Genomic DNA, 15,230 nt, shown 5'->3' with positions numbered 1-15,230 from the left:
ATCTTTAAGTAAATGTACAGTATATTCTCATTTCCAGAAACTTAAGCTTGATATGACATATGTACTTAATTTCATAACCTCCAATAATTTGAAAAACAAAAACCTCTGATAATTGAATGTTTGTTTAGGAATGTTTTTAGCCAAAATGGTACAGAAACTAGATGTCTTAGAGACCAGTAACGTCAGCTGAATGACTTTCTGTAAAGTAGCTGCATACTTATTCAGTTTAGCCTGGGCTGTGCTAGGTGGTAATATTGACTTATTTGTGCTTTGCAGAACTGTATTCACCTTTTTATATAGTAAAAAGGTGTAGTATGGCCAAAGCACCAGTGGGTTCTTAAATTGCAACTCACTGAGAATAGGCTAAGGGAGAAAAATTTGCAATGCCTTTCACCTGCAATTCTTCAGCATTTGTTAGTAACAACAATATTGCTGCAATTAACTCAATTTAAATTAATTGGCAACAATTGTTTTATTAAGTACAGTACATTTTTAACTCACTTCACCACGGCAAGATTCTTAGATCCTTTTCCAAATGGGTCTCATCCACTCGTCCATCATTATGCCTACATGTCTATTGAACAGGACCCCAAGAAAAGAAACAGTATGATGGTTGGGAAGATCATCTCTCCCAGACAATAGTATGTTGTACAGAGGAAGGCATGGACAGTTGATTTCAAAGCTGGTGTAGATCTTAATGCTCACCAAAGCCAGGAGGATAGAGATCCCATTAGAAAAAAAAAAAACATAGTATAAAAAAAGTATTGTATATGGGACTGCATACACACACCACCGCATATTATGACAATACAAATGTAACATGTTTTTCAGAAAATGTTGGCAGAAAAAATTAAGTTATAAAACCAAACACTGTTAACCATAGTTAGAGGGTTTTGAATTATAATAAAGAGGCCTAACCAACTGGATCACGTGGCTACAGCTTTGTCTTGTCAAACAGATACATGGTAACAATCATAGAACAGTTTAAGATTATCTTATGCATTAAAATCTAAATCTCACTGGCATTGACAATGTTCAACAAAGCTCATTAAACGGAGTATTATCAAGCCAATTAACAAACAGAGAAAATACACTTATTAACATCAAAAGCAGTTTCAGTCTCTACTACTAGTATCAGAAGCGGTTAGCCCTCAGAATTTAGCTTGATGTCTCTCCTCAAGGAATGTGGTCAGATGGTCACATCTGAATATGTTCTCAGGTCAGCGAGATTTCTGAAGACTCTTTGGCATCAGTTACTCTGAAGACTCCAACCTTCTCTTTGTTCAAGCTCCCCTTTTCTTTGTCTAAAAGTAAAGACAAAACAAATAAGAATCACATGTTATATCTGGAAGTAGATAGTGAATTTTCATTTCTGGGTTAACTATCCCTTTAGTTTAACTGTGGCAGTAGCTAACTCTTACTCTTTGGAGACAGGAACGTGTTAGCAAAATGCAGTCGAGATTGCAGATCAGGTTTAATAAAAGCGTAATTCTATATTCCACACAAAAAAATATACTTGCTTTTTTTTTTTGATGGTGCTTAAATTACTTTCAGGTTGTATTTCAATGTCTCAGATTGTAAAGAGTACAGTTTCATTTTATATTTAGTCAGGACGTTTGGAAGCTCTTTAACAATTTCTCAATATGTAATGTCCATGATATGACCTTATGATAAACTTTTCAGATTTACTTAATTAGTGATGCCATAAAATGTAACGATAATGGTATTATTACAACATTGATAGAAAGTTTAAAAAAAAGATACCACCAGTAAATTTCAATTATTAATAGAAGTAGCATTAAATTAAAGTGAATTTGTCCGCCTAGAATTTCACGTTACCCTCTTCCACATACAACACTGGATCTCAGCGTTAACAAGTGTTGCATACTCCTGGAAAAACATAGATAAGATGGATTGGACTGGTCTACAGATTCAGGCGCATGTGGTTGAGTTCATTGTATTCCTCAATGATTGCATCGGTTAGTACATTTCATCATGGCCGCACCTGTAAGTGGTGTGGGCTTTGTGGATAATAGGCAAACTTTTTGGAGGAAACCTGGTCTTGTTAAGAGAGACGGCATTAATCCCACCTGGGATGGAGCAGCTCTCTTATCTAGAAATATTACTCAGATTATAAAATGACAACCCAGAGTTGGAACCAGGACGTAGAGCTGCAGTGCTAAACACTTCTCTGCGTTCTGTCTGGTGTCAGTCCACTGTTCCATTAAATTATTCAAGTAAAAAATAAGAGAATTCTACACAAAAAAACTAATACAAATTAAACAATCTCTGCAACAACTCAAGAAATAAAGACTTTTAAATGTGGACTTTTAAAAATGAGATCATTATCATCAAAGGCTTTTAGTAAATGAAATAGTCTCAGATTAGAAAATAGATTTATTGTGCCTCAATGAGACCTGGCTGCATCCCGATGAATATGTCAGCCTAAATCAGTGGTCGCCAACCCTTCGATTGTGATCTACCGGTCGATCCCCCAACTCTCTGGACTCTCTGGATGTCATTGCGTCGAAGATCAGCTGCGTGTGCGGTCTGTTTTTAACACCTGCTACTGGCGGTGGCGTTGCAGGTTTATCTCCTGCATCTCCTTCAATAACAGGTTGGTTTATGTACTAAACTAAAAGTCAGGACTCTCAGGTATGAAAATGTGCATCTTTCGGTCTGTAGATAACAATCAAAGCCCCGTTGGAACAAATGAATGACTGGGAAAGTGAAACGCTGGAGTGCTTTTATTTTGATACGGCTTCGGGAAGTGTTGTAAATATTTAAAAAAAATGTTGTCATAGAAAACAATTTTTCAGTTGAGTTTTAATGTTTTTCTGTTGACATTATGTTACAAACATAAGTGGTTGCAACACTCCTGCAACACTCTGTATGCGTTTCAAAATAAAAAAAAAACAGCGTTTCTGTTGACGGAAACTGTTCTTTTGTTTAAAAGGGAGATTTTATTGTGAAATATTTGCAGGAGCAGAATATGAATGCCCTCAAACTGTATAGTGTGACGACCCCTTCCACCCTCACCTGGACACTAGGTGTCCCTGTTCTTCCTTCCTCAGAGCTACAGTTGGAGTGGGCTTCAGCGACAATCATTAATTGTTCCGTTAATAAATATTCAAAAAGAGCCACAGTTCAACCGTGTCGTCTCCCTCCTTGCCACAGTCTTGATCCGGGCTGTGATAATAGTATTTGTTTTTATGCGAGTGCAAGGTACTCCTTTCAAACAAGGAAATAGTCATATTCATGGCCATGTAAAAAACATTGTGCTGCAGTGTTGAACTGAAGCTAAATATTGTGCACTGAACATATGATGTAAATCTTAATTGATATAAATGTGAATATTGTTCATTGAATAGATAAGGTTGCATTACTGCCTTTCTTTGTGTATATTTATGCTCGTACATTCAGCCTTTAACAGAAAATGCAAAAATAATAAATATGACCCTCCTAAGTGGATTTTAGGGTGGTAGATGTCAGCTTACGTTTGGATTTAAAATTTATTTTGGGTTCGAAGGTTGGTGACCACTGTTCTAAACCAACAACTTGTATCTTAGATCCCATTCCTACAAAATTACTTAAAAGAAATTCTGCCCCTAATTTATAGTACGTTACTGAATACAATCAATCCGTCATTATCATCAGGATATGTACCATAGTCCTTTAAACTAGCTGTAATCTAATCCCTTCTCAAAAAATCCACCCTGGACCCAGAGGTTTTAGCCAACTACAGACTGATATCCAACCTCCCCTTCCTGTCTTAAATCCTTGAAAAAGTGGTAGCCAATCAGCTGTGGTAGTTTCTCCAGGAAAGTTATGTATATGAAGACTTTCAGTCGGGGTTTAGAGATAATCACAAAACAAAGAGAGCCTTGGCAAAAGTCACTAATGGCCTTCTAATAGCTTCAGATCAGGGATTTGTGTCTGTCCTTATTCTGTTAGATCTTAGTGCAGCATTCCACACTATTGACGAGAATTTTTTTTACAGACACTAGAACAGTTAATTAGCATTACAGGAACCACCATAAACTGGTTTAAATAATTCTTCACATCAATTCACATTCGTGCAAATTAATGAGTCATTTGTGCGCACCAGAGTTAACCACGGTGTTCCACAGGGCTCTGTGCTCGGCCAAATTTTATGATCTTTGAATCCCGATTTGTCCTTTAATTCACACTTAAACACATGTCTAGGACCTTCTTCTTCCACTTGTGTAATTTCTCAAAAATCAGATATGTCCTTTCTCAAAAAGATGCAGAAAAACTAGTCCACGCCTTTGTTACATCCAGACTTGATTATTGTATTTATTTATTATCAGGCTCCAGCAGTAAGTCGTTAAAGACCCTGCAGCATGACCCTCTAGCTCAGACATGGGCAAAGTATGGCCTGCTGGCCATATACGGCACGTTGGGCTTTTTAATCCGGCCCACCGAACTTGTCCAAATATTTACTTCTTTTTCTTTCTTTTTTTTAAACTACATTTTTGGGAAACTAACAATTTAGTAGCACTTACATGGCCCTTACTTAAAGCACTTTGTAGTTTTGCTTTATTTTTGAAGAAATTGTACTTTCTTGCTTCTTGTTGTTCTGGGTTTGTACCCTCAGGGTTGAATGCACTTATTGTAAGTCGCTTTAGATAAAAGCGTCACCTAAATTAAATTTCACCGCGAGTGTGGTGTATAGGGCTCGAAAGGGCACATGATCTCCCTTCACTTTGCCCTGTGAGCCCTTCTGTAAAATGAGCGGATCAAGGAAACGAAAAGTGGAGAATGAGTGCAGAGTGTTTAACACGGAGTGGACAACAAAATACTTTTTCACTGAAGTCCAATCGAGGGCTGTATGCCTGATATGCAGAGAAACTCTCGCAGTTTTCAAGGAGTACAACATCAGCCGTCACTTTGCTACGAAGCATGCTAACTACGCTAGCAAGCACTCGTCGCAAGAACGTCGAGTACTTGCCGGCTCAGAGGTTGGCGGCTAATTTACAGACCCAGCAACATTTTTTTTGCCGACAAACTGCGATTCAAGAGTCAACTACCAAGGCAAGTTTTTTGATGGCATTCGAAATATCAAAGGCTAGCAAGCCTTTCTCCGAAAGATAGTTTTTGTTAGATTGCCTTGCAAATAAATGCTTTGCTACTTGTTAAAAAGGCCAAATCCTTTCATGTAATGATTTTTCCATGTCATTTATACTAGTTCACAATAACACTCCATCCATCTGGTCCTGGCCCGGCCCCTCTGTCAAATTTTAGAACCCATTGTGGCCCGCGAGTCAAAAAGTTTGCCCACCCCTGCTCTAGCTACAGCAAGTGTCGTGACAAGAACCAAGAAAAGAAACCACATTTCTCCAGTATTAGCTTCACTTCACTGGCTTCCGGTTAAATCTAGAATAGAATTTAATTCTCCTCCTCACCTTCAAGGCCCTTCATAATATCGCACCATCATACCTCGAAGAGCTGATAGTACCATATCAACCCACTAGAGTAGTGGTTCTCATCCTTTTTTCAGTGATGTACCCCCTTTGAAAAAAAAAATTCAGCCGATTACCCCCTAACCAGCGCAAAGCATTTTTGGTTGAAAGAAAGATGTAATACACGGTGCTGTGCCATTAGTCTGATTTATTAAACTGTGTAACTAGACACTTTCAAATTTAAAACTCCATCAATGTCCATAACATAGCTCATTTGTAGTAGTCTCTCTTGAACTATTTGGAAATAAAAAGATATAAAAATAACTAAAGACTTATTAAAAAATAAATAATAATCTCAATTATAAATAAAGGTTTGTGCAAATAAAAATCATTATAAACTTAAAGAGACCTCTTTTGGGATCATAATAAAGATATGTTCTCAAACTGAACTCATGAACTTAATTATAGATAGACACTTCTTCACAAAAAAAAATCATTAACTACATTTTAAATAAAAGATTAGCTCAAAACAAAAAATTTAAATATTTATCATCTTAAAATATCTTCTTTAAGATCGAAAATAATACTGATCTTAAATTTACAAACTGTCAACAATGAAGATTACATTTTTGCATTGAACTGAGTGAGTGCTTTTGCATTTACATTTTAGTGAGAAGCTTGCGCTTCCCTGAGGATCTTTTTCGCTCTTGTGGCAGGGAGGCAATGGCTGTGATCAAGGTCTTCTCCAGGAACAGTCGGTTTCTTTGCTTTGTTTTGATCACAGGCATTGCAGTGAAGGAAGCTGGGCTAGTAGCTGGTCCAAAGCTTTCTGTCCCAGAGGAGGGTGCTCCTGCTCCACACACAAACACACAAAACTGTGTGGATGTGGCAAACTTCATCTGGAGGCCATGGTCAGATGACACTTCCAGGAGTTTTTCCTGATAAGTGACAGATTAGCTTGTTTCCGTTTGCTTCGGGGAGGCTTTTTGCATCGTATCTTGAGATGACCTGAATTCCTCTTAAAAAAAAAAATCAGGTGGCTTACCAACATGACTGTCATGTTTTGTCTGGAGATGCCACTGAAGATGTGCTGGCTTCATGCCACTGCTGGCTAATCTCTCCATACAGAAAAAACTAAAAGTGTAAATAACCCTATCTGTTATTGTTAATATTTTTTGAAGGGTCTTTGTTATTTTATTGTAAAATATGTGCTTGCTAAGGTCAGACAATTTTAATTTCCGTTTTCGTATTAAATGCTTTTATTTTTTAAAGTGTTCCGGTAGAGACGCGGACTTCCTTGTATGAAACTGTAACTTTACAACGGAAAGGTTTGATGTTTTAGCAACCCTCAGGCTCCGAAGAGGCACAATCTCTTACAGTGTTGTTTAGGGAAGGCTCAAATAAACCTGAAAACATCAGTTAAAGTCTCGACCATCTTTCGGGGGATATGCTGCACAAAGCCATGGGTGGGTGGCAACTCTTGGACGTAAATCCCATTAGAACATTCTTGTGAATACGGACGAATTTTGCCGGCTCTGGTTTCGCCTTCTTTGGAACTTGTCCCTCCGTGTTTTCAGCGCCATTGCTGCTACGCTTCAACCCCGACTCCATCGTTTGAGTTTTCAAGGCGGCAGTGATGACATCTGAGGACAGGTGTGCCATGTGTCGGGGGACACATGGCACACAGCGCTTCTATTTCCTCTTCTCCATCCTTATCACATCAAAGAAATTAATCTCATCAATACATGTTACTGACTTGTCTTCTCTCCCAGAGTCCCTTTGCCTTATCGTCCGCAAATCCAGGGCCGTGGCCACATCGTGGATTATGATCTGTGGATCGCGTTTCAGAGATCATGATCGTAATGGCAGATCCTGTATCGTGCTGGCATCTGATAATGGTGGTGGACCCAATTATGGTGGCAGCTGATGCTGGATCCTGATGGCGGCAGTGGACAATGACTGGATTATAGTGGCATCTGATCTTGATGGTGGATCATGATCGTGGTGGCTGCTGACCATGGACTATGATTACATCAACACTGCTTGATATACAATATTTCTCCTCAGATACTCGACAATAGTCCATCAATTCATTGAACTTCATATATGCTACAAAGTGTTTATTCTAATCAATGCTGCAAATACCCTTATCGCGCTGATGTTCTCCTTTACACTTGACATCTATTGCAATTCTGTCTGTCCTGGAAGAGGGATTCCTCACATGTGGCGCTCTGAGGATTCCATGTTCTTTTACCTTGTTAAAAAGGGTTTTTTAGTAGTTTATCCTTACTCTTGTTGAGGGTTAAGGGCAGAGGATGTCACGCCTTGTTAAAGCCCTATGAGACAAATTGTGATCTGTGAATAGGGGCTATACACATAACATTTGATTGATTGATCAATTTATGGCTCCAGCAGATGTGTGGCATAGAGCAGTGATTTTCAACCAGTGTGCCGCGGCACACTAGTGTGCCGTGAGAGATCGTCAGGTGTGCCGTGGGAAATTATCTAATATCTAGTGTTGCACCGAAGTATCGGCTGAACATCGGTAGCGGCAGATATTTGCCTCGTTTACCGACATCTGCACATCGGTAGTAAACTTGACTTTCACCGATATCATTGGTATTTGTGGTTAAACCGCTGGGCAGGTGCCGCGGCTGGGGGAGCAGTCGCCCTCCTCTCCACGCCGCTGCAGACTCTGTTTTTTTTGGGGGGGAGGTCCTATTCCGCTGTGCCTCACGGCGTCAGTGGTGCGGGGTGCTTTCTTTCTCTTGGACCGTGGGGCGGTGTCCGTCGCCGGTGCGGAAGGCGGGCCGTTGGAGGGGACCGGGTACGGCGGTCGGCGGCAGCGACTCTGGACGCGTGTCGGGCCCTTCTCGCGGATCACCTCAGCTACGGCGCCCGCTGGGGGAACCCTCCGTTCGCGCGGGGGGCCCCTTCCGGCGGTGCGCCTCGGCTGGCGCCTAGCAGCCAGAACTGGTGCGGACCAGGGGAATCCGACTGTTTAAATAAAACAAAGCATCGCGAAGGCCCACGGTGGGTGTTGACGCGATGTGATTTCTGCCCAGTGCTCTGAATGTCAAAGTGAAGAAATTCAATGAAGCGCGGGTAAACGGCGGGAGTAACTATTGGCACTCAAAACAGGTCAATCTGTTTTAGACAGGGTTAAAAGGTCCCGTTTTAAATGATCCTTGTGGTATTTTGACCAAAATATGTTACAGACATTTCAATAAGACCCCAAGGAACCATATCAAATGTGATAAAATGGGTATAATATGTCTCCGTTAAATAAAGTTTAGTTAAATCAAAGATTGTTTCATAAATCTGATTCAATTTGTGCTCATTAAAAGGTAAGGGTAAGAAAGGGCTGAAATAATTTAAAATAGTGCTTTTTAATACATTTAGAAATTATATTACTAACTATATGTATTATATGTACTGTGTTAGTCCATAGAGTGTCATTTTGGTTGGTGCCTTGAAGGTGAGGAGGAGAATTAAATTCTATTCTAGATTTAACCGGAAGCCAGTGAAGTGAAGCTAATACTGGAGAAATGTGGTTTCTTTCCTTGGTTCTTGTCACGACACTTGCTGTAGCTAGAGCAGGGTGAACTTTTTGACTCGCGGGGCACAATGGGTTCTAAAATTTGACAGAGGGGCCGGGCCAGGACCAGATGGATGGAGTGTTATTGTGAACTAGTATAAATGACATGGAAAAATCATTACATGAAAGGATTTGGCCTTTTTAACAAGTAGCAAAGCATTTATTTGCAAGGCAATCTAACAAAAACTATCTTTCGGAGAAAGGCTTGCTAGCCTTTGCTATTTCGAATGCCATCAAAAAACTTGCCTTGGTAGTTGACTCTTGAATCGCAGTTTGTCAGCAAAAAAAAAGTTGCTGGGTCTGTAAATTAGCCGCCAACCTCTGAGCGGCTCAAAAAAGGTTGAAATTCACTGGCATAGAGTATAATAGGCATATTTGGTTTTGTACACAACATTCACTTATTTTCCCCATTGTTCTATTTCATTGAATAGATGCATTACATTCAAACAATTTGAGAAAGGTCATGGTTTAATTAAGTAAAGCACTTCGTTAAAACTAGAAAAGTGCTGAAATAAATGCAGTCTATTTACAATTCCATTTAACATACTCCACACCGGCTCTGGCTCAGTTGGTAGAGCTGGTCGTCCACCAACCAGAAGGTTAGACAAAATATAGAACCCCCGATGGCTGTGCTGGCAATGCATGACTGATGTATGATGGAGAAGTTCCGCACAGGGATGGATTGTATGAATATGTGTGAATGGTTGGATAGCAAAACACTACGTTTAATGCTTTGAGTGGTCATCAAGACAAATAAAAGCCTTCAATAAATACAGACCATTTACTTACTAGTCAGATGCAAGACAATTATAACAGGAAGAAGGCATGTCAGTCATCATTGATGGTTCAAGTGAGACCTGCAAACTCCTGCCACTTGGGTTTGCATTCCAGAAAGTAAAGCAAACCTGGCTAGAGGAGCCATTTACCTCGGACTTCCAATTGAAGTTGTATAGTAAGTATAAATGAACTGGTCCAAAGTGAGTTTGGGACTAAACAAGATCTTGGTAGTTGTATTGGTTCCACAGTGTTCACTCAGTATATCGAACCACTTGGTTGAAGTAATATTAGATAAAAATATTTTTTTCTATTATCTACTTTGTTTCATGAATTAAAAACACAGATGCTTCACAGAGATATTTGACAATTTGTTTTGAATGATGTCTCAACAGGAATGTCTCACCAGTGTATTTGGTCGAACAGCCTGTTTTGATATTATGTCTTAGAGCGATTTAAATCCTGACTTAATTGTGTTAACTAAAAGGCCTTGCAGAGTTATAGAAATTCAATTTTAGATGATTGTAAAGCAAAACACAAAAGATGACTATTTGTTAATAAATGTACACTACTACCAAAAACTGCAGATTCATGAGTCTCCTCACCCAGCATGTCACTGCGATCCAGCAAAATCTCCAGGTCCTTGTCACTGATCACCTTCCCCCTTGATGCTTTCATCTGCCTGAATTGAACACAATTTACAGCCAAATATTACTTTCTTACTGCATGTTATTTAAAGAGACATTTTAGGTCTCTACAGTCCATAGCACTTCACATCTTGGAACAGAGGATCATGTCTTACTTCTCAGTGTCTCTGTTTTTGATCAGTTGCATGAGATCATCCAGATCAATGCAGCTCTTACTTTGGTTCAGCTCTGCCTTCCCGCCTTTAAACTTATCTATTGAGGACAGCAACATAAGAAAATAATTTATAAACAATATTTGTAAAATATTTCTCATTACCTTCAGTTCATTGCTTTCCATTCAAAATGGAAATACAAGATGAGATCAATAGTAGTTATAGAAAATAATGAAACATGGTTTTTCTATAGCGCTTTTCAAGGAACTCAAAGACACTTTACTTATAGTTCAAAAGTCAAAAGTGTGTCTGTGCTCCCAGATAGCGCACCGGTCCGGGGGCTCCGTCCCCCGCCCCCACTCACTCGCTCAGAGAGACACAGTGAGATCAGAGCTCGCTCACGTGAAGCAGCAACTCAGTGACTGACTGCTTCTTAACTATGGAAACAGTGAAAACACAGAGTTTCTCTGGTCTCAGCTGCTCAGAGATCAGCGTCTCAGCTTCCTGATCAGAGCAGAAGCTGTAGTTGGTTTCTACCGAGCTTCAGTATCTTTGTTCGCCTCCAGTCTGACCTGCTCTAGCTTATAGTTTTAATATTTCACCAACTAAAATATATATTTTTAAGCTATATGGCTGCAGCTATATGGTTTTATTTATTTCAAAATAGGGTACTTCTTATTTCATACATTTTCCACAAATATGGGGAGGACTCAATTAGCCCTACAAAGTTCTGTGTTTAATTTATTTCAAAGTAGGCCGACACTTGCCTTTGTATTTTGTTTGTTATTTTGTTGCTTGTCGGTTTGAGTAGCTGGCTGAAAGCAAAGAAGTAGTAGGCTTACCTTTTATTGGTAACCTAACTGTTACGATTCATTGTTTCTGAAATAAGAGGCCTGACTGCTGTGTTCACAGCAAACTTGAAAAAAAGGAATTAAGCCATGGTTTAACTGCACTATAGGCTCAGTCCTTGTTTACCTGAAATGTGCACTTTATACTTTTTTTGTACCACCCTGTTTGGCAATGTTGTTTTTCAATAAAATAAAAGATTTGCATAAAGCAAGCTTATCCACTTTTCCAATTTTGATAAGAGCATTAAAATGAAAAAAAAAATAATGGAAAAAAAAAAAATTAAGGGACATTTAGAATAGATACCAATTTGTGATTGATTGCGATTGATTTTGAGTTAACTACGACAAATGCATTTAATCATGATTAAATATTTTAATCGTTTGACAGCACTAATGCTAGTGCTTTGAAAAAGTATTTGCCCCCTTCCTGGTTTGTTAAGTTTTTGCATATTTGTCACACGTAAATGTTTCAGATCATTGAATACGAATTAATATAACATGCAGTTTTTAAATGAGGATTTCATTTATTGAGGGAAAAAAGCTATCCAAACCTACCTGGCCCTATGTGGAAAAGTAAATGCCCCCCCATGATAAATCATTCTGATTAACAAAAGTTTTTGGAAAGCTGAACTAAATTTCACTAGCCACACCCAGGACGGATTACTGCCAGACCTGTTGAATAAAGAAATCACTTAAATAGAACCTGTCTGACAAAGTGAAGTAGGCTAAAAGATCTAAAAAAGCAACACATAATGCAGTGATCTAAAGAAATTCTAAAACAGATGACACAAAGTAATTGAAATGTATCAGTCTGGAAAGGGTTACGAAGCCATTTCTAAGGCTTTGGGACTTCAGTGAACCATGGTGAGAGCCATTATCCACATATGGAGAAGACTTGGAACACTGGTGAACCTTCCCAGGAGTGGCCGGCCTACCAAAATAACTCCAAGAGCACAGCGACGACTCATCCAGGAGGTCATAAAAAAACCCAGAACAACATCCAAGGAACTCCAGGCCTTACTTGCCTCAGTTACGGTCAGTGTTCGTGATTCAACAATAAGAAAGACACTGGGCAAAAACAGCATCCATGAGAGAGTTCCAAGGCGAAAGCCACTGCTGACCAACACAGCATTTCATAAAAACAACATCATACCAACAGTCAAACATGGTGGTGGTAGAATTATGGTATAGGGTTGCTTTGCAGCTTAAGGACCTGGACGACTTGCCATAATTGATGGAACCATGAATTCTGCTCTCTACCAGAAAATCCTGAAGGACAATGTCTCACCATCAGTTTGTGACCTCAAGCTCAAGCGCACTTGGGTTATGCAGCAGGACAATGATCCGAAACACACCAGCATGTCCAGCTTTGAATGGCTAAATAAAACCAAAATGAAGGTTTTGGAGGGGCGAGTCAAAGTCCGGACTTAAATCCCACAACCAGTTATTAGGTGTAGGGGGCAATTACTTTTTCACAGAGCCAGGTAAGTTTAGTCCCCTTAATAAATGAAATCATCATTTAAAAACTGCATTTTATATTTACTCAGGTTATATTTGTCTAATATAAAAATTTGTTCATTGATCTGAAACATTAAAGTGTGACAAATATGCAAAAAAAAAAGAAATCAGGAAGGGGGCAAATACTTTTTCACAGCACTGTATATATATTAAAATAATCTATTGTGCCAGTGAATGAGGTGAGAGTAAACTTCATATCGGTATTCTATCAAAATGAAGCTTCTCACTCTTGTGAATGACCATCTGTTCCAGCTTCCTCTTTGCCGAGGCTCTCTCCAGAATCTTCTGGTCAATGGTGTTGGCTGTGACGAGGCGGTAAACCAACACTGGTTTTGTTTGACCAATGCGGTGACAGCGGTCCTGCGCCTGCAGGTCTGCCTGGGGGTTCTGAAGTAGGGAAGATCATCATTATATGCCAGCTAATCTCAATAAATGGATCGGAAATACTTGAAATGGCAAGAGTTTATTATACATGACTTTCACACACCCAGTCGCTGTCAAAGATGATGACTGTATCAGCAGCTGTGAGGTTGATCCCAAGTCCTCCTGCTCTGGTGCTCAGCAGGAACAGGAATACCTCCGGGTCTTTGGAAAACTTGTTAATCTGGGGAAGAAAAATTGTGTGCTAAGCAGTAAAATGGACATGTAGTACTAACAAATGAGTAAAACATCACACCCACTCCATGTAAGCCCCGCCCTTTCTTTCAAAGAAGCTGTGGATCCTAAATGTAACTAATAACTACCTTGTTTCTGTGTGTTTTAGGTAGTACACTGTAAGCTTTGCAGAAGTGTGGTTACATGCTAAAAGGATGTATTTTACGAATTACATAATTTCAGCACTGGATGAAACGTAGGTCGACCTCGTCCTTGGGCAAGACACTTAACCCTTATTTGCTCGCAATGGCTGTGCGGTGTGTGAATTAGGGTTGTCACGATACCAAAATTATGACTTCGACAATACCTGCCAAAATATCATGATACGCGATACGATGACACAAATACGATAAGATACCACAAATACGATACGATACTGGTATATTTATCTATGATAGTAATAAATATAACATCTGTAAGGTTCCCTTTTTTACCAGCTTGTTCCTGCCCAGCTTTTTGAACACTTAACAAATGGCATTCATATTAGTATTAGCCTACAGCAAGATATTAATGAAAACTACATGGTGACATCATAGCATTGGTTATACAGGCTATTGTCCGTATCTGACTACTAATATGTGTGTCTCTCTGAGCGAATGAGTGTGTGTGCACTGTTTGGGCGTGGGCGCACGCGCAAAGACACACACGCGCCCGCTCCTGTTTTTTTCATGCTTGCCTGATACGATGCTGATTTGACAAATTAACGTGACGTTCCTTCACAGTCTGCTTCGTATCCGAAGTATTTCCAGATCTCACTTCTGGCATCTTTTTTTTCAACAAGCCGAGGACGGTCGGCAGGAGCTCCTGCACATGAGGCCATGTCTCCCCTGAGATCACTCGCTGTGAGTGAGGGCTGCCTGTTGCATGTGTGAGAGCTGGGCAGCCCCGTTCTTGCAGTCAACGAGTGCAGGCAGCGTGACAGGGAGCGGAACAGTGAGTGCGCTCTGATTGCATGCTGTTTTAACGAAGTACCGATACAAAAAATATGCAAAATCGTATCGTTTTAACGTAATGGTACAGCGGTACCTTTCTAGTACCGATACACCGTGCAACATTAATGTGAATGGAATGTGTGATAAGAGTAGTATATTATGTAGAAGAACTGTAAGAATGTGTTTGAATGGTTGAGTGGACAAGTGGAGTTCAGTACTTTGAAGGGTCTTTTAAATTGTATGCATTACTTTGTGTTCAGATGCTAAGAAGACCTGTTCTGGAAAAGAGGGAGCTCATTTTTTGACAGCAGTCAAGAACAGATGTAGCCTGGTTGTTCAGAGTGTTATACTATTTATCCTTAGAGTCAGTTATAGAATTCTGATCACAATGCTCTCCACTATACATGAAGTTCAATGTTTAAAACTCACATTTTCATCTCTGTCGGAGTAAGACATGCTGCCATCCAGTCGGCTATACTGGAAGCCCCGCAAATAGCAGTAATCCATTAGTATATCCAAGATGGAGGTCATCTGACTGAAGATCAGAACCTGGATGACAAATGAATCACACATACAAGTTTAATGCAAGTTTAACTAATGGCACATATGTGAAAACCTAAGTGACAAAAAGTAAAACCACGAGGCTCTGCTGTAAACCAAAGTGGACGCTTTTTTTCCCCTTTT

The 15,230-nt window shown here is 39.6% G+C and overlaps 1 protein-coding gene across 6 annotated transcripts in view; it reads right to left on the bottom strand.

Annotated features, from left to right (window-relative positions):
* Positions 1-453: 453 nt before the first annotated feature.
* The window catches only part of hells (helicase, lymphoid specific), a 51,183-nt gene continuing 36,406 nt past the window's right edge, over positions 454-15,230 (bottom strand). For all 6 annotated transcript variants that reach the window (XM_053435833.1, XM_053435832.1, XM_053435831.1 and 3 more), the window contains 6 exons: positions 14,976-15,095; positions 13,448-13,564; positions 13,188-13,347; positions 10,598-10,694; positions 10,401-10,477; positions 454-1,304 (listed from right to left, as the gene is read on the bottom strand). In XM_053435833.1, the coding sequence (XP_053291808.1) occupies positions 1,216-1,304; positions 10,401-10,477; positions 10,598-10,694; positions 13,188-13,347; positions 13,448-13,564; positions 14,976-15,095 (660 nt within the window). In that variant the 3' untranslated portion in view covers positions 454-1,215. The remainder of the gene's footprint in view (positions 1,305-10,400; positions 10,478-10,597; positions 10,695-13,187; positions 13,348-13,447; positions 13,565-14,975; positions 15,096-15,230) is intronic.

The sequence above is a fragment of the Pleuronectes platessa genome, chromosome 12 (genome assembly GCF_947347685.1).
Source record: "Pleuronectes platessa chromosome 12, fPlePla1.1, whole genome shotgun sequence".
NCBI classification, from domain to species: Eukaryota; Metazoa; Chordata; class Actinopteri; order Pleuronectiformes; family Pleuronectidae; genus Pleuronectes; species Pleuronectes platessa.
Note: the sequence above shows the minus strand (reverse complement) of the source record. Positions and strands in the feature narration are given on the sequence as shown.